Source organism: Rhamphochromis sp. 'chilingali' (assembly GCF_963969265.1).
Source record: "Rhamphochromis sp. 'chilingali' genome assembly, chromosome: 17".
Taxonomy (NCBI): Eukaryota; Metazoa; Chordata; class Actinopteri; order Cichliformes; family Cichlidae; genus Rhamphochromis; species Rhamphochromis sp. 'chilingali'.
In genome coordinates this window covers 36339501-36359504 of record NC_137944.1, presented here as the reverse complement: position 1 = coordinate 36359504, position 20004 = coordinate 36339501, and the positions used below count along the sequence as shown (strand labels likewise).

The 20004-nt window shown below is 44.5% G+C and overlaps 1 protein-coding gene across 1 annotated transcript; it reads left to right on the top strand.

Annotated features, from left to right (window-relative positions):
* The first annotated feature begins 683 nt into the window (after positions 1–683).
* Positions 684–19755, top strand: LOC308385007 (pleckstrin homology domain-containing family O member 1-like). Its single transcript, XM_080863726.1, has 10 exons — positions 684–949; positions 1992–2141; positions 8937–9077; positions 11792–11896; positions 11989–12090; positions 12175–12465; positions 12596–12693; positions 12964–13126; positions 15729–15841; positions 16137–19755. The coding sequence occupies exons 1-10, from the start codon at positions 923–925 to the stop codon at positions 16915–16917; spliced, it is 1971 nt and encodes a 656-aa protein (XP_080719852.1). The 5' UTR covers positions 684–922; the 3' UTR covers positions 16918–19755.
* Positions 19756–20004: the final 249 nt, after the last annotated feature.

The following is a 20004-nucleotide window of genomic DNA, read 5'->3' as shown; positions in this document are numbered from 1 at the left end:
TGTGTGTGTGTGTGTGTGTGTGTGTGTGTGTGTGTGTGTGTGTGTGTGTGTGTGTGTGTGTGTGTGTGTGTATTGGGATATTTTTGTCTTAAAATATTTAAGCCTGATCTTTTTAGGGCAAAGTCAGAGTCAGGATTCAGATTTATCAGGTTAAAATTACAAGAAAGGAAAGGAGGAAAAAATAAAAGGCAGAAAAGGAGATAGGAAATGAATGAAACGGATGAGTAAAAGGTGTGAAAAGAAAGCAGAGACCATGTAAAAGAGAAGGAAGGACAGAGAAATCATGAACACGAAGAAAGAAAAAGAAAACCCTCGCCTCAGTTTAGTTTTATCAATATGTGACCAAATTACAGTCAGAGTGCTTCATACTGTAAAGAAAAGAATGATACTGAGAAAGGCTTGAAGAAACAGAAGAAGAAAACGAGGGTCAATGTTTGAGGAGGAAGAAGAGTGAGAGATGAAGCTCTGAAGTTGAAGTCCAGACTGATCAGGTCACGTTTTATTCTTTGTTCTTAATTATTTGTATTTGAAATAATTAATGATAATCATATTGTATATGATTAGGTTAAAGCATGTCTGACATTTTATTCTTCATCAAAGCGCTGCTGTAGCGCTCCTCTGTCGCCAGGTGGTGCCCTCGGGCTCCTTATACCTCGAGTAGGCTCCGGTGCGCGTCCGCGGGTGCACAGAACGAGCGAGAAAGAGCATCTGACTCCAAACGCGCGCGCGCGCAAGGGAGGATGCAGTCTCGGTTCAGACAACAGACGCGGAGCTAAAAAAGACGAAGAAGAACCGGGAGAACCGAGCCAACCCGCCGACACCGGAACCATCGGGACCAGCAGCGGGCTGGGCAGCAGCCGCCGGGCCAAACCTCCTCCCTGTCGGTGTGACTGTGCTGCAAGCCCCGGAGAGGAGGAGGAAGATGAAGAAAAGCAACCAAAGCAGGCGGGTCAGTGAGAGAGAGAGAGCTCAAGATCGATCAGTGTGATCGCTGATCGTTCACTCCGATCGCTGGTGTTTTCTGTCCGTTTGTTTGCGTCACGTGACGCTGCTTTGTGCTTTATTGAAGCTTCATTTTTGTTTAACCTTTATTTAAACACATCTCTGACACAAACTGAGCTGAGACAGGTGATGTGAGGTGAGGGTGGTGCAGTGATGCCTCCACCCTGCTCGGAGCTGCAGCTTCGTTCAGGAAGTTTCTCCTTTTTTTGTTCACAAAGAAAATCTGCGGTTTCAACACCATCGATGACGTCACGATGCCGCCATAGCCATGGCTCTTTCTTTTATTTATGTAGTTATTTTTCTTCTCGTTATTTTGTTTTCATTTCATTTCTATTTATGAAGACAATCATTACATGTTTACATCTTTGCCTTGTTTTTATCGTAATTCCTACCTGTGTGCATTTCTCTTATTTGCCAGTATTAGGAATCTGTCAGTATAATTTTATGTGATTGTTTCACACACGTGTTTGAGATTCTTCCCAGTTTAAACGTCTGATGAAAACTGTGTGTAGATCAGGTTCATTCTGCCTCTAATGACCTGTTTGGTATACAGTTTTAGAAAGCTGCAGTGCTCCCATTTTTTCTTTACCTCAGATTTCTTTTTTGTCTCTCGGCCGTTTCGCGTCACCTCTACATTGTTTACTGTTTTTGTTTCCCACCGAGGTCATTTCCTGTTTTTCTGACATAATTTTGTGTCTTCAAATATTACTTGTTTTATATGTCATGTTTATATCTCTCTGGGTAGTTTAATGCCTGGTTTAGTCTCTCTCAGGCCGTTTGCCTGTTTGTGTCTTTGAGCTCGATCCTCTCTGTTGTCTTTATTCTTTGTGGGTCAAATGTTTTCTGTCCTACTCTCATTTGCTTATTGCCTTGCCTCTGTGGGTCTTCCCATCTTTCTTAGATTCTTTTGTTCCTCTTGCATTGTATCTTCATCGGTCTCCGTTGGTCTTTGTGTTTCTCTGAATCCTCCTGTTATCGTTGTGTTGTAGGGTGTTCAGGACTCCGGTCCGCTGCCCGTCCAGCAGCCGGAGAAGGTGGGCTGGATCCGGAAGTTCTGCGGTCGAGGGATTTTCAGGGAGCTGTGGAGGAGTCGGTACATGGTGCTGAGAGGAGACCATCTCTACATCTCAGACAAGGAGGTGAGAACACCAATCAGAGAAACTGGACAGACCCCCTATGGGCTGCTGGTTCCAGTCTGCTGGACCCAGTCTGCTGGACAGGCCAGGGAGGACTGTGGGTAGGCTGTGCCAGACGACAGGTTTACCGGGTGCAGCTAATCCGTAGCTCACATCTCTGATCTAGTTTGATATTTTCTCTGTGGTGTGTTGTTCAGATAAAAAGAGCTCAACAGTTAAACAGAGATTGTAGATGCATCATTTACAGATGTTTGCAAGGAGAAACAGGCAGAAGCTGTGAGATGGTCCTAAAGCAGAGTGTTTCTTATTTAAAAGTCATTTTCAGAATTGTAAAACCTTATTGTGGATGTAAGAGCCAAATTATGTGGACAATTTGCATCCAACTCATTGTGTAACATTTTATTTGGTGGTATTTGATGGTTTGGGCCCCAGGAAGACTAGCAACCACTGTTGTGGAAGCTAATGGGGTTCCTTATTAATAAACAAATAAACAATTCAGTAAAAAGACAAAGAAATGTCATGTGAAACAGAGGAAATGGGGATTAATCCAAAGGAAGATGTAAATGTTTGTGGGTTAACGCGTTTGAGGCCGGACCTTGGATTTTCATCAAGTGAGAGGATCTCGGCAGTCCCGCTCTGTTTATTTTCAGCTCTGATGACGCTGAGTCATTTCTAAACAACGGCAAGTCACACAGAGTGATCATGTGACCTCTGATGTCATGTTCTGATTTCAGAAATATGTCCTGAGTGAAGAAGAGACAGACATGATGTTTGTGAACAAACAAGACCTCATCCCACAGAGTGGTTTCATGGCAGCGAGTGCTGTTTTTAATCCTGTCGGCTACACACAGCTGGCAAGGGTCATTTCTAGCTGGGAGGGGTTTCAGGGGCTTCCTGAGGGTATCATCATCTCTGATGTTTCGCCAGAACTCCCTCAAAAGCTGTTTAGGGTTCAAGCAGTAGAAGTGAGCCGCTTTCTCTGAGAGTAGCTCGGCTCTCCTGTAGAGATCAGGTGAGGAGCTCAGTCATTTAAGACTGACTCACTGTACCACTGCTGCTCCTCCACATAGAAAGGAGCCAGTGGAGGACACCTCCCAGGTCAGGTGTTATGGGGCAGATCACAGACACGCTGCAGATATTTCTGTATGGCCCTCAGCTGTCCTGGGAATGCCTCAAGGAGACTGGGAGAGGAAGGTCTGGAAGTCTCTGTCTAAAGTGCTGCCCCCAACAACCAAATAACAGGTAAAAGATGGACATCCCTTATTTTCTCTGTGGTATATGTCCGTATATTCCCTGAACGCAGTGTGGAGGCAGGTGTAAATGTGGCTGCAGCAGGTGTGTTTGGACTAAGAAGTGTTCGCACTGGCCTTATGTAAGCGTCTATTACGCAAGAGCACAGCAAAGATCGTGGACGCTGAGTCAGACTTTGTTCTTGCCAAAACTCTGAGTTTAACTCTCAGGAAGAGGAGGACGATGTCTGTCAGCTCGTGGACACATCAGGACACAGGAAATGCCTCGCAGCTGGCTTTGAGCTTCTCTATTTCACAGATAGAAACAAAAAGAAATACAGTAAAGGGAAAAGATGCCTGAGGTCATCAGGATCACACACAAACCTGCCACTCAAAATCCATTCACTCAGTAAAACCAGAGCTCCACCTTCTTATGTACAGTAACCTTGCAGCAGTCATATTATTGGTCATGTAATGTCATCAAAACGCTCCAAAAGGCTCCAACAACACAAACACGATCCAGGGTCCAGTTCAGGTGAAGGCTAGCAGACAGCTAACAGCTACAGCCTTCTGTGTCACCATCCACCTGTCAGTCACAGAGGTCACGCCCCCAATAATGCAAACTTTGATGCACGTGAGCCACAGAAGAATGCAAAGAATGCAACACGGTGAGTTATAAACAGGTGTTATGAAGGAATGAGGAAACGTCAAAGGTGCACTCACGTTTCTTAAAAGTACAAAAAATCAGCTGATTCATGGATTTGTGATGTTTTCATCAGGCTGTCGCCTTTATCCCCATCAAAGTCTCTCAGAAAACATTTTTTATATTTTTGCTTGTATTATTAACTGCATCTATCAAACAAGTCAGTTTTTAAAGAACGCAGCTACACCAAGACTACAGTTAACATTTCATTTCACAGTATTACATGAATCCGAAAAGAAGTCAGAGATGACATTCGCTCCCTTTCTTAGTAAAAATTCTGGAAAAGATGGTGGCTGCACAGGTTTATAGACATCTCAGTGGAAATAACTTGTACGAACAGTTTCAGTCTGGCTTCTGTTCATGTCACAGTACAGAAACAGCCCTAGTAAAAATCACCAATGATCTTCTGCTTGCAGCTGACTCTGGACTCATTCTCCTTGACCTTACAGCAGCTTTTGACACTATCTCCCACTGCATCTTTCTTCACAGATTAGTATCTATTGGCATCAATGGTACAGTACTCTCCTGGTTTACCTCGTATCTCTCTGGCCGCTCACAGTTTATTCAATTACTCACTCAAAGATCAGGATCTACTCCAGTTAATTCTGGTGTATCCCAAGGCTCTGTCCTGGGTCCTTTACTTTTTATCATCTATCTCCTACCCCTAGGTAATATTTTCAGGAAGCATAACAATCAAGGTCTGGTTTACTCACAACTTTCTTAAACTTAATGGCAATAAAACAGAATTCATTTTAATAGGCACCAGATCAAAACTGACTAAAGTCCCAACCTTTCATTATCCATTGATAACTCTGATGTCACACCCTGCCCTCAGGTTAAGAGTCCATATTTATCCGATCTTCTCCATACATACTCACCCCCTCGTACACTCCGCTCTTCTTCTTGCTTCCCTTCTGTCTGTTCCACCTGCTCGCCTGACTACTATGGGACTCAGAGCCTTTAGTTCGGATGCACTTCCACCAGATCTCCGTACCACAAACTCTCTCACCACTTTTAAATCACGTCTCAAAACCATCTATTCAGAATTGCATACACCTGATCTGTCTTAGTCCATTTTTACCTTGGTCAGCCTTAATACTTTTGTGCTTGTGGGGTTTTTTTTAACCTTAGGAGCTTGGAAAGAAAAGCGTCTGGACTTCTTTAAGTTGATTGAAGAAGTTTCAGCTCTCATCCAAAGAGTGTCGTCTACATACCTGTACCAGTGGCTGGGTACTCTCCCTTTAAAAGAGCCAAGAGCCTTCCTTTCCACTTCCTCCATGTAAAGGTTGGCTACAATAGGTGACACGGGGGAGCCCATGGCACAGCCATGTTTTTGTCCGTAGAAACCCTCATTATATTTGAAATATGTAGTGGTAAGGCAGAGGTCGAACAGTGTGCAAATCTGATCGGGGGGTGAAGTTGGTCCTGTCTTCCAAGGAGCTGTGATATATAAGGCGGTCAATGATTTTGTCCTTTTCAAGGTTTTGAAGCCAAGCTATAACTTTCTTTTTGTAGCTGCTTGTGGGTCTTGCTTTAAGGCTTCGTTGGTATTGTTGTCACTGAGGAGAGTAGTGATCTTTGTGTGGTAATCTGTAGTGTTTAGGATCACGGTGCATCTTCCCTTATCAGCTGGTAATATAGTGATGTTGTGGTCTTTGCTCAGGGAAGCGACGGCCTTCTTTTCTTGTATTGTGAGGTTAGACGGAGGGACTTTGGCACTGGAGAGGGTGGCTAAGACTTTCATCCTGATTTGCCTGCTTCTGTTGGCAACCTCAACACTGAAGTTTACCGGAAGCCCACACACACGGACCAGTACCTCCTCTTTGACTCCCATCACCCTCTGGAGCACAAACTTGGAGTAATCAGGACCCTACACCACCGGGCAGAACATGTTCCCTCTAAGCCTGAAGGGAAAAAGAAGGAACACACACATGTAAAGGAAGCACTCAAAACGTGCGGCTATCCTAAATGGGTGTTCTTAAAGTCAGCAAAGAGGCACAGAAAAGAAGACCAGACACCAGCGAGGGAGGATAAGAAGGACAGACGCAACAACATTGTCATCCCCTATGTAGCCGGTGTATCAGAAAAACTCAGGAGAGTTTTCTCCAAGCATGACATCCCAGTGTATTTCAGACCCAGCAACACACTCAGAGACAAACTGGTTCAACCGAAAGACAAAACGCCAAAACACAAACTTAACAATGTGGTGTATGCTGTACAGTGCAGCGAGGAATGCCCAGACCTCTACATTGGAGAGACCAAACAACCACTTCACAAGCGCATGGCACAACACAGAAGAGCCACCTCCACAGGACAAGACTCAGCTGTTCATCTGCATCTAAAGGTCAAAGGTCACTCTTTCGAGGATGTTCACATGTTGGACAGAGGACAGATGGTTTGAAAGAGGAGTGAAAGAAGCATCTATGTCCACTGTGAGCGACCATCTTTGAACAGAGGCGGGGGTTTACGACACCAACTCTCTGCCATCTATAATCCAGTTTTGAGATCCTTCCCAGACGCCTTAACACCCACTCACATCCTGGACCATCTGACCTCAGGAAATCACATGATAGGGTGGGGCCAGGTTTCACAATGAGCTCACCCGAAACCCTGGCTGATTGTAACCCACACCCGTTTTCACACCTCGGCTCATGTGATTAGGTAGAGGATCATCAGGGGTCCTTTTGTCCCTCTGTGGGGGGAAACTCCCACTGGGTTTAAATGTGGGACTCCCCACCATGTGACCTTAGAACTGAAGAAGCTTCTCGGATGAGAGGTGAAACGTCTTCAAGCAACTTAAAGAAGTCCAGACGCTTTTCTTTGCAAGCTCCTTAGACTACGATGACCTGGATGACTGAGAACCTTCACAGACATTTTTTTAACCGTATGTCTAAATTTTATTTTGCCATGTTTATTATATTTTATTGCTGCTATTGTTCTTGGGTTATTGTAAGGTGACCTTGAGGGTCTGAAAGGCGCCTATAAATAAAATGTATTATTATTATTAACGTCAATTTTACTTTAACACAAGCATGAAAAGATTATGTCTATTGATCAAATCTCAAAACCTTTTTTAATGCAAGTTTTATATGGATTGTTTTGAATTCAGTGATAAGATAAGAAGAACTTTGTTTATCCCGTTGGAAATTCTTTTGTCAGAGCCATGCTCAGTGCAGCAAGAGAAAGAGAGGAACAGAGGAATAAAGATGTACAATAAGAATTGTAGGATACAGTAGGATAGTGCAAATATAATATCAAAATAACTCAAAGTAACAATATGAATATATCAGGTAAAATAAAATAACATAACTATCAGTGCAGGTGATAAAAAACGTGGCGTAGTATTGTGTAATGAATAAAAAGAGAGTAGCAGTGTGTGATGGGGGATGAAACAAACATTCAGTAACATACAGATAAGTACGAGATTTATTCTGCTGTGAGTAGCAGAGTAATGACTCACGTTAACCCAGAGAGAGAGTGTGTGTGCTTGTGACTTGTTCCATCATTACTCGTCATATTTCATCTTGTTCCTGTTCTTCAGCAGTACGCTAACCCAGAACTTTTTAACGTACATGCCTGAGGGAGGACTCGCTGTGTGTGTGTGTTTCTGCTCTGTGACAACCATTTTTACTGTTTAACTGTCATTGTTGGGAGTGTTTTGGTTTGTGAGGACATTTCTGTTTTTGGACACACATTATTTTGTTTACACTGATTCTTGTGGACCGTTCAGAAACGGTGTTGGAATTAATCTTTCAATCTAGGCTTTTAGTCTGATAGTGATTTCAGCATGAGTTCCTGCCCCAAGTGGTGGAGTTTAAGTATGACGGGGTCTTGTTCACGAGTGACGGGAGAAGGGAGCGGGAGATCAACAGACGGATTGGTGCAGCGGCTGCAGTGATGCGGACGCTGTACCGGTCTGTTGTGGTGAAGAGAGAGCTGAGTGTAAGACCAAAGCTCTCGATTTACCGGTCGATCTACGTCCCTGTCCTCACCTATGGCCACGAGCTGTGGGTAGTGACCAAAAGAACAAGATCGCGGATACAAGCGGTGGAAATGAGCTTCCTCCAAAGGGTGGCTGGTCTCTCCCTTAGAGATCGGGTGAGAAGTTCGGCGATTCGGGAGAGGCTCAGAGTAGAGCAGCTGCTGCTCCACATCGAAAAGAGCCAGCTGAGGTAGTTCGGGCATCTGACCAGGATGCCTCCTGGGCGAGGTTTTCCGGGCATGTCCCACCAGGAGGCCCCGGGGCAGACCCAGGACACGCTGGAGAGATTGTATCTCTCGGCTGGCCGGGGAACCCCTTGGTGTTCCCCCGGATAAACTGGAGGAGGTAAAACGGTCAGATGGACCTTTAATCTCAGGTGTGTTCACAGATCTCAGACAGCAGCTGCTCAGTGTGTTCAGCCAGCTGTTAACAAGCAGTGTGACACACACACACACACACACACACTCCTTTGTCACTGCATCTGTGCTAGCGTGTATGCAGAGCGTTATTAGAGACACACAGAATTCATTCATCTCTAATCTCAGATTATTTTAACTTGCATGCTTCCTCTAAACCAGGGGTGTCCAACTCCAGGCCTCGAGGGCCGGTGTCCTGCAGGTTTTACATGTGTCCTTGATCCAACACAGCTGATTTAAATGGCTAAATGACCTCCTCAACATGTCTTGAAGTTCTCCAGAGGCCTGGCAATGAACTTATCATGTGGTTCAGGTGTGCTGACCCAGGGGACACGGCCCTCGAGGCCTGGAGTTGGACACCCCTGCTGTAAGCTGTCCTGTACACTTATGTTCTTCCATCATGAACCTGCAGAACTGATCGCTGTTATTTGTAAACCATGCTGATGCAGGTGTGTTTTTGTGTTTCAGGTGAAAGATGAACGTAAGGCTCAGGAAGTGTTCGACCTGGCTGATTACGAGCGCTCCGAGGAGCTGAGGAAGGCCAAGAGCCGCAGCAAGAAGAACCACAGCCGCTTCACGGTGCTGCGCTGCAAGCAGCCGGGAAACACCGTGAGTCCACCTGTCCGGCTGTTTACCTGTCGTCTTGAGTGTAACTAACAGAATTACAGAATATGTGTGTCAGTGTTTTTGTCTCGCGCCTCAAGTTTCTGGTTTCATGGAGCATCTGACCCAAAAGTGAAACCTCTGTCCGCGCCCGTCTTTTCGTGTCTTGGTGTTCGGAGATTACGCTGTCCTGCTTGACCTCGATGGTGGAGTTCCTCCTACATGTGCCTCAGGATTGGTGGATAAGATTTGAGATGTCCTGCCCCATCTGTGTTCTGCGATTGGCTGAGCTGCATGCTTTTTGTTCCTATTCTGAACAGGTTTAATCTGCAGAATCCAATTAGACTGCCAGAGGATGAGTCAGAGCGGAATAATCCCAGAAACTACTGCAGTTTGTCACGCTCTGCTCTTTCTACTTCTACGATTTGACCTTCAGCTTTAATTTAATAAAACAAGAATCTACATTCTGATTGTATAGTGTTAGATTTGTATTGTTGATTGTCATTTATGCTTAGAAATATTTACTCATATATGCTTAGAAGTATATAATCATTGGTGGATTGAAAGGATGTTTCATCCTAAAGTAACAGCTCTGTGTAGCATGAAGGGGGAGTGCGTTCACTCCCTCTACAGAGTGTTCCGGCATAGATTACACACCTCCTAGGAAAGGCCGTATCTTCTCTTGCTGATATATGGTATAGCAAACACACGTATATCTGTTTAAGTATAAGAGCCTTTTGTTCAGATGGACCGCTAGACTCCTGGCACCCACCAGCTTTGGGGAGTCTTCACAGGGTCACATCTGGACCTCACACACACACACACACACACACACACACACACACAGTATTCTTTGTTCACATGTATACCTATGTAAGATGTCATATGTTAATGACCCTATGCATATTCATGTAACCACAATAAAAGGAGTGCTATGGGGAGCCTGGCTGAGAGTCTGATGGAGGCTAGGTGGTGGGACGACACTTGGCTCCAGCCAGATTTCCCTCATGCATGAGTAAACCAGCCTGCTTGTGTCTTGCTTTGCAGTGTAATTATATTGTCTTCAACGTTCCAGCGGATAGGTACAAGCTACAAACCTATCATTAAAGTCAGGATCAGGGTCATTACCTCAGAGGGTTAAATAAACTTTGTGTGTAAATTTGTGTTGGGCCGCAACAAACACTCTATAAAATTTCTAGATGTGAAAAAATTGATGTTTGAGTTCATTTAGAGATCCTACAACTGGAGGTAGAGTAGATGTATTTGGCTAAGGATGATGAAGACGAAGCTGCCAGGCAGGAGCAAAAGAGCAAGGCCTTAAAGAAGATTCATGGATGTAGTGAAGGAGGACATGCAGAGGATGGTGTGACAGAGGAGGATGCTGGGATAGGAGGAGACTAATGCTGGGCTTACACTGTGCAATTTTTGGCCCATTTTGAGCCGATTTTTGAGTCGTGCGACCGTTTTGGCGATCGGCCCGATTTTGGCCTTCATTGTGCGTCGTGCATCGTGTAGTATGCGTGGGGTAACGAGAAGCGATTAACACCTCACGACCAGCTCCCGATCATCAGTCGCTTGGTCGCGAGGATTTCAAACCTGTTTGAAATCCTCGCGACCGTCGTGAGGGTGTCACCGCAGTTTCTCACACTGCGCACATGCAAACACAAATGGCAGTGAAAAAGACGGCGCAGCACGGCTGTGCAGCGTGTGATCTGGACACAAGCGATGGAGGTACAACTTGTAGAACTGTGGCAAGCTCATCCGAGCCTTTTCCATGTAGCCTCACAAAATTATCACGACCACAACAACCGTGAAAATAGTTGGATTTACACTGCTGCTCAATCACAGCTGCCTGATCATGTTTTTCATTAGCAATTTAGCAAAGTTGATGGTGGTGGTGTGTCTGTGTGAGTGAAAGACAGAGAGGAAGAGCGAGCGACCGAATTTCTGTTATAACCTTCATTTTATGGACGCACAGTGTGAGCACTCGGGTCGCATCAGAGCATCGGGCCGTATAGTGTGAGACCTGCATCGTGACCTATGAACTTCTAACCCCTGCGAGTCAATCGTACAGTTTGAGCAGGAGCTGAATCGCGCGACTGAAAAAATCGCACAGTGTCTGCCCAGCATAAGGTAGATCATCCATCGTGGCGCCCACTAAAGCATGGGGTGTCCAGCTCCAGGCCTCGAGTGCCGGTGTCCAGCAGGTTTTAGATCTCACCCCTGAATCAAATGATTACCGGGTAGTTTATTACCAGGCTTGTGGAGAACTTCAAGACATGTTGAGAAGGTCATTTAGCTATTTTAATCAGCTGTGATGGATCAAGGACACATCTAAAACCTGCAGGACACCGGCTCTCGAGGCCTGGAGTTGGACACCTGTGCCCTAAAGGGAGCAGCTGAAACTCATAGAACAACACATAACCTTAAAACTTAAAAGAATGTAAGTACTTCTCAGAGTATGTGTGCTTCTCTAATGGCTTTCTGTAAATGTATCATTTACTTGCTACAACATGGCAAGTTCCAACGTATGGTGGGAGCTATCTGGTGAAGCTAATGTGCCTTAAAGAAAACTCAAATAAAAAGTAAAAAACCCAATAAAATATGGATGTTTCATCAGCTGCAAGACTCAAAAACTGACATTTAAGTTCTTGCACCATTTCAGGGGTAAACTATGTATTTCATATGACATCAGATTGGTAAGAATATTCTTTTTGCAGGCTCCAAACCTCGTGTTTCTGGCTGTGAGCCCTGAGGAGAAAGAATCATGGGTAAACGCCCTCAGCATCGCCATCATCAAAGCGAAGAACAGAGTTTTGGATGAGGTGCGGGCTGCTTTTTTCATGGATTCAAATGTTATAATAACACCTCGGCCACCTTTTTTAACAGGGTGTTAACTCAGTTTGTCTGCGTACAGGTGACCATTGAGGAGGACAGCACGCTGGTTCATCCCACCAGAGATCGAGCAAAGATCCCTTATGGTCGCCGGCTGCCGACCAAAGGACATCTCATGGCCGTGGTACTGGGAGCCTTTTTTCCATCTGTCTTGTGGTCTGAATGTTAAGATAATGTTATTGCTATTAAAGTCATGTTCTCACTGCAGGCATCCACCTCTTCCCATGGCATGCTGACACTCGACCTGGTGGCCGAAGAGGATGTTTTTTCACACGACTACGATGGCGACTGGAATAACAGCTTTCGGGTCGACCTGCAGGGGGGCGGGTCTTGTGGACAGATTGGAGTAGGTCGTCAGCGAGCTGGAACAGACGTATCAAAGCTGCGGATGACATCCAAGGAGCCCAAAGTGAAGACTAGCAGTCTGCCCAGGGGCAGTGAGCGGTCCTGGGGAAAGCATCTGGAGGCCTCCAAGGTCCACAAGTCTCCACAAATAGAGGTGGGCCCTTCAGATCCACATTAACCTTTTTTTACTTCTGGAAGCATGTGGCTCCAAGTTTTTATTGAATATCTTTGCTAAAATGAGCACTAAATCGCGACACCTACCTGAATAGAATGTTACCTTTCAGGTTCTCCAGGCTCAGTATCGAACGCCACAGCCAGGGAAGAGGTTCAGTATGCAGGGCCGGAGTCGCTGTGCCTCCATGGATGAAGTCCTCTCATCCAGGTATGACCTGGTAATAAACAAAGTTAGGGAGTAAACAGACGCAGAGTTCAGGCTTTCTTCTGCAGAGTATCAGGCTGTCAGGTATTCAGGATACTCAGGAGAAGTAGAGTCCATGGTTAAAGTCAGTGTCTGGCCTGCTGGACTCACTACTGCTCAAGTCTGACTGAACCAGTGAAACCCATTTCAGTGTCTTTGACCTTTATGTCTTGAAATTTTGAAACATCACCTTCTCCACTCTTCTGTCACCCTAACCCTCTTCCTTTTCTCTAGACCAGTAATGATTCGCTCAGAGTTCTGCTCTGCTGTTAGGCGATGTCCAGCTGAAGTGGAAGCGGGAGTCGAGGCCTCGGCCCAGCCTTTGGGTCAGATCCAGAGCCTTATTGCCCAGAGGATGCAGCGAGCTCAGGAATTGCTGGAGGAGATGAGACTGCAGGTTTGACTGCTTCATTCATAAATGTATAGATTCGTTTACTGATCATTTTCATGATGTCAACTGGCTTAGGTGGCAGTTATTTTTTATAAGATAAATGACAATACTTGTGCTTTGGATTGACACTTTTAGGTCCACCAGGTGGAAGTTCTATTAATCAGACCACAACAAAACCTGAACTATAGCACTGACATTAGTTCACTTTGTCACAGCCGATTGGATTTGCTGCCGGTAGTGGACGTTTGTGGATGTGCAGGATAAGCCATGTAAACAATAAACTTCGCTACCCTTGCAATCAGGCACCACAAATGCCTGACATACCTGTCATCACAAGACTGCTCCAGTTGAGTGAATAACTGGAGCTGGCGGGGCCGTCAGCGTTGGACGACCCCGTGTCACCGCTGAATGCATCGCAGATGCTACATTCTGCTAAAGGTCATGAACACATCCCAACACACTGCCCCAATAGGTTATTAAAGCCTGGCCAATCTGTCCCCAGAATTAAGGGGTGCACAGGATAACTGCAGCCTTTATTGTACAATCAAAACTGCTCCCAACGATCATAGATGTTTACATCTGCGCTGTAACTGCAATCATTTAATCAACCAATTCGCACTACAACCTGGTTTGCCTCTTATCTGTAGTTAATTTAATTTAATTTAATAACTGTACAGCACACTGTTTATAGTAACCATTGTCCTTGATGTAAATATGTAAGAAGACATTGTGTGTTTCTGTGTCCTGTGTACTGTTTGTATGTGTGTCTTTCTGGCTGCTGTTACAACCAAATTTCCCCTTGTGGGACAATTAAAGGATTAAAGGATTATTCTATTCACTGACCTTGCATTTAATTTGCAGTGGCACTATGGGATATTATGTATGTCCTCATACATACACACTTAACCTCCACACACTCAGCCTCCAGCAATGCCCCGGATCGAACCACGGTCTGCAGCCTGTGTCCACTAAGGCTGGCCTTGGTACCTTATCCGTACACTGTATGTCCCTCTCAGACCAAGGGAGGGTGTTGGAGGGCCTGGACACATAACACCCTGCCCACCAACACCACATATCTCTCTGACCTGGTTCAGATCACCATCCCATCTTGGTGTCTCAGATCTTCTTCTTCTCTTTCTCTCTCTGTCCCCTCCCCGTCTTGCCACCATGGGGAGCAGGGCTTTCAGCTGCTCCACGACTCTGGATTCCCTTCCTCCTGATTTAAGAAATATCTCTTCCTTTTCTCTCTTTAAGTCCCAACTCAAAACTCGTTCAAAATAGCTTATCCCATTATTATTATTATTATTACATACCGCTCTGTCATCCAGCCCCAGGATTGTCCTTAAAAGGGGAGGCATGATTACATGATGAGGTCAGGTGTGTGCGTCAGCCTCCCTGACACCACCCTTCCTCTGTGGCTGAGCTACAAACCACGCTACGCCACAAACAGAATGAACTCTTTGGGATTTCCTTACCTGGATGATTGAGCATACATCAAGTTAGCTTATGGTTATTTTGCAAGCACTAGCAGGACAAATTCTCTTCCTCCGCCCTGTACCCTGTTTCATCTCCATCAAAGATGAGCCCAACCACGGTGGTGTCGTCTGCTGCCAACAGGCTCTGCTGGTCTTTGTAGTTGGTGAGAGCTTGGTTACCTCTTCACACCTGGCAGGGGTTGTTATCAGTGAGGAAGCCCTCTACGCTTCTCCTGTAGGCCTCCTTGTCCTGTTTGATGTCTGTCCTCTGGTAGCGCTGTAAAGAGAACTGTCCCTCAGCCTGAAGGCTGAGTTCTGATCAGAGCCGGGCCTTCAGATTTCGTGCCTTATTAAAGTCCCCAGCAACAATATGGATGCCCTCCGGGTGCTCTCTTTGCTGTTTAGGTGTTGTTGGAGGTGGTTGAGTGGCGAGCTAACGTCAGCATTGCGGGGGGCAGCTGTAAACAATGGTAACTATGACTACCATTAGCTTGCAAGGTAGAAGGGCCTGAACTGATTGGACATGAGCTCCAAGTCCCGTGAGCACTGACTGTATATAACTCTACTGTTACAGCACCAGTAGTCTCTCCGCCCTTTCCCTTACAGGAGTCTTTGTTGTGGTCCCGATGGTGTAGGCTCTGGCCCGATAACTCCACTGAGGCATTAAGGATTTTTGGATGGTGTCAGCACTCAGTTACAATCTGTAGACGACACGGTTGTAGTAAATCTCTGATTGTAGCTGTTTCGTTTGCAAGGGATCTGGCGTTGGTGTTGAAGATGGACAGAAGCGGGGTTTGTAGTGTTGTTTTCACAGCTGGACCTGATAGCCAGCTCTGCTTCTCCACTTTTGTTTCCTCTCCTTGCGCTGTCTGCAACGCTTGGCGCTCCCAACAATAACCCACGGAGCCCTGATGGTCTTGAAACTCAGGTGGAATAATGTCAGTCCAATCCAATGTAAAGGTTCAGGCTGACGCCGATGTCGATTAGTTCCCGACAGCTGAAAGTAATCAGTGCATTGCAGGAAGAAAAAGAGAAATAAACAACACAAAAAGGGTACACAGTAGCTGGGAGCACTGTGCCCCTATACATCAGCACGTGCTGCCATCTTATATGGGTAATGTTGTTTCTGACAGGAGCTGCAGAAGACCAAAGCAGAGCGAGAACGAGAGGGCAGTTCACCTTATCTGAAGGGCATCAACTCTCCTCGACTCCATCACCTCAGGGGCTCAGAGTCACCTCACTCCAGGTCAGTTTTAGCACCTTAATTAATAATTGACATTATTGATTAGTTCACATCAATATTTGTGCTTTGATTTGCAAAGCAGATATATAAAATGTAGATTGCATATCCCAAAATCAAATTCCAAAAAGACTTTTCCCATGATCTGTCTGTTACAGTATGTTTGATGCAGTACCAAACATATTTGTGTTTGTGGTACTGCAGTTTGTAAAGAAGAAAACACAAAGTTCTCAAATGGTTGGAAAGATTAATTTAATACTGATTGTTGAACTTAAAATCAGATTTTTGTCGCCATCTTTAGCAGGTCATCGGGATCTCCGAGGAGCCGGAGCAGCGACTCTCCTCGCCTCAGAGGAAGAGAATCTCCTCGGTCCAAAGCCAAGAAGAATCGGTCCAAAGGAACTGACTCACCTCACTCCAGAGGATCCCATGCAGCCGCTGCTAAAGTCAGCGACTCTCCCAGGCTGAGTGGCTCTCCTCGGTCAAAGAGCACCGATGCAGCTCGATCTCCAAAACTCAAAGGACCATCCGCTGCCTCTCCCAACAAGCAAGGCAGCTCTCCAATACAGAAGCCATCCGACTCGCCTCTGAGCGTCGGACGATCTGACTTCTCTCAGGTTAAAGGATATGGTTCGCCACGAGGCAGTGAGACCGACTCTCCTCATCTAGGGAGCAATGAGGAGTCTCCTCTTCAGAGCCAGAACTCCCCGACCCTGTCCAGATCCTTCGAGTCCTCACAACCAAGAACCCTTGACAGCCACCACCCCTCCCCACTTCCACCAGCCACCCAGCTGTCTGAGGATAACTCGGAGGTGGAGCAGAGGCGTGCCGAGGCTGAGCGGCTCCTGGAAGAGGCTGTGTCCTCGTGGAAGGAGGCGCAGGAGGTCCTGCAGGAGGTGAAGGAGCTCCAGAGCCAGACGCTGCGGCGGCAGCGTAGGAGGACCTATGAGAAGATGGCATCGGCAGCAGCGGCCGCTGGTATACCTGCACCGAGCGGCGCGGCAGAAGAAATGGACACGCTCATCTCGCCGACATCACCAGAGGACAAGGAAGATTCAGAGACACCTGAACGAGGAGTTTGAGTGTTCAGCACTGACTTCTCGATGGAAGTAGCAGCGTTTCTTCAGCACGCAAACAGAAGCCTGCTTCAAATTCTGTCTCCATGTTTTAATCTGCGGACGGTGCACGTGACCACACAGAGCAGGATTGTTTCTGGGAGGGTTAATGGCTTAATCCTCCACAGTGCACTAAACAGGAAGTGTGTGTGTGTGTGTGGCAGATGTTTGACGCACACGTTTGACGGGGACCCTTTCCCCTTCTCTTCCTCCAATGGTGCTGCATGTTTATGTTCTTTCTCCGTCCTCCTGAAGGCAAAAAGATTTTCTGTTTATCTGTTGAACATTTTTGTTTTGTTTTTTTGAAGAAAACCTTTTCAAGATAAGATGTCAGCGTTTGTACATCAAGAAACTTTTTGAATTAGTCACTGAAGCACACTACGAGCACAGAGGGGAGTCTGCTGGAAGTTTCCCCAGACTTTCACTCCGATAAAACATTCATGTATTTACTAATGTCATTGCTAATCTTCAAAGTTGTTGCTCTCTGCTTTCACTGTAGCAGAGATTCCTGTAAACGTCCTTCCAGCTCTTTTTAACCTCACAGGATTTTTGTAATCTGTGGATTTTTCTCAAAAATCAGGGAGTTTAATGTTAAACAAAGACACGAGAAGCAATAATGACACAAAGTCTTTACCTGTTCATGTGTTGCAGTTTACAAAAAAGAACTCAAACTCTGCATTCTGCAAAAAAAGCGGAAATTTAATTTGCACACTTGAAGCCCAGCAGATGCTGGATAGCATCAACCAATAAACAGCTGACATATTTGTTGTACACAGTGAGACATTTGCTTTAATGAAACATACATGTGACATAGAAAAAGGCTCAATAAAGTCTAATAAACAAACAAACAAAAAGTGTGCCAGCACATCCACCAAATATAAGAAATACGAGCCTTTAATCATCTACACAATAAAGTTACTACTTCAGTATATTTACGTTCCTGTTTATCTCTTTAAATATTAGTGTAGATAATTTACTATTAAAGCTCATAAAGAATTTAGGAATATAATGGAGACTTAAAGATACAAAAATTACATGGAAATTATATAAATCAGCAAAACTAGTTAATTGGAAAACAAGTAGGTAAACAAACCAATGAGAAGGATGAATGAATTTGTTGGTAACAAATGAATAAACAGTGGAACAGACACGTTAATCAAAGGTTAAAAGAAAATACAATTAGTAATGTCAGTTTGTGTTGCCTACATAAAAGATTTATTACATTTAGTGTTTTCAAGGCAATTGATTTGTTACCGTTTATTCATCAGGTTAAGTCCTTTGTAGTTTCTGTCCTCCAAATAAACCCATTTGGGTTTGTTGTTAATCATGTTCTGAATACGAATGTGCTGGCAGCTCAGGCATAAACATGCCCAACATGTGATGCATCTGTTAAATGTGTTTCACTGGCAGAAATACCTTTCTGAGATTGTTTTTGTTCAGCTGCACGATAATAATCGCCCGTTTTTACCAGTTTATCAGTGTAGCGCCAGATCATCAAATATTTACAGGAACTTTAATATACAAAGAAATATTCATAATCTGTACTGTAAACTTTGTTGTGTCACTATGTGCTGAATACTCAGAGACTAATTTCACTTCTACAAAGCTCCACATTTATGCATTTATAAACTTTGAAGCAATGAAAACTGTAACGTTAGCTGCAGCCAAACAGTTCAGTCTCCAGTTAAAGTTTAACGTGTCCTGCTCATCTGCAGCATGACTCCTCACACTGCAGATACACACAACAGCCATTTTATTGGTCAGATGGTGTCATTAAAAATGGCATCAACGGCACAAACGCAGTCGGGAGGTCCAGTTCAGGGACTCAAGTTAGTCTCAAATCACGAGACGCTACAGCATTGGAGATTTTTATACCAGACTTTCACTTTAAGGTCCTGTCTCTTTGAACAGCCCCCAAAACCCCTGCAGAGGTGCAGCTCCCAGGGCACAGAGCTTTACCTCATAGTCAAAGGTTTACGTGAAATTCAAACTTGTACTTCCTCTGTAGGTTCTGGTACTGAAAGCTTGACAGCTTGATTTGTGGTTCCTGTTGAACAGATTTTATTTCTCTTGATCTTTTTGCACATTTGAGCACTGAAAGACTACATCACGCCAGAAATCTTTGGACTATGAGAAAAGATTCTGATGTAGTTTGAATGACTGCACCTTGTTCCTTCACGTTTGTTAAATTATGGAATACATTATTTAAATGTTCTTTTTCTGATGTAAATCTGTATGGTAATGTTTTTGAATCATTGTAAACAGCATTGCTTTCGAGGTAAATGGCACCAAACGAACACTGATGATTTTCTTGTGGGGAGCATCCAGGGCTCGTCTTCACATGCAAACTACAAATAAGCTAAACTGGTGGAGGGATGAGAGTGTTCACCAGACTCTGTTCATCTCTTTTATTTGTGTTTACAGACAGCAGGAAGTATCCTGTCAACATGTCAGCTCTTTATGATTTAGGGCTTTTGGACCATTAAAGCTTCCATACTTTTAGGCTGACATCATCATACTGTCCACATTTATTCATAGACATCGCGCTCAGCTCCAGGTGTGTGCGCTTTATGGTCATGAATTTCATAGACAGCTGTGGATTTCATATTTTTAGGTCTTTTTGTATCGAGGGTAGAAACAGCCAAATTCAGAAATATACATATATATTAGGGGTGCAACGATACACAAAATTCACGGTTTGGTTCGATACTTTGGTGTCACAGTTCGATATTCTTTCGATACAAAAAAAAATGTTCATGCCTTTTTAATTTGTCATTTATTAAAATTATAAATATATATTTTAACTCAAAAGTACAGTTTTTAAATTTAATGTTGCTGAAACAAAAAAGTAATAAAAATAAATAAATATATCTCAGGGCTCGCAAAATTTCAAAATCCCTGGTAGCCCTTCGGGCAGGAACTCTTCAGTTTTTGGTAGCCTAAAATAAATTTAAGTAACCTGAATAAAAAAAGAGAGCAATTTTTTGATTGATGTTTTGTTTCCTGTTTTGTTTCCTTTACAATATTATACATTAAAGTATAATATTGTAAAGG

What these genes read in the sequence shown, in the direction of transcription:
- LOC308385007 (XM_080863726.1), top strand. Translation starts at nt 923, where the DNA reads ATGAAGAAAAGCAACCAAAGCAGGCGG. An exon ending in AGAACAGAGTTTTGGATGAG is followed by an intron (nt 11,897 to 11,988) that starts GTGCGGGCTGCT and finishes GTCTGCGTACAG; the next exon opens with GTGACCATTGAGGAGGACAG. An exon ending in ACAAGTCTCCACAAATAGAG is followed by an intron (nt 12,466 to 12,595) that starts GTGGGCCCTTCA and finishes GTTACCTTTCAG; the next exon opens with GTTCTCCAGGCTCAGTATCG.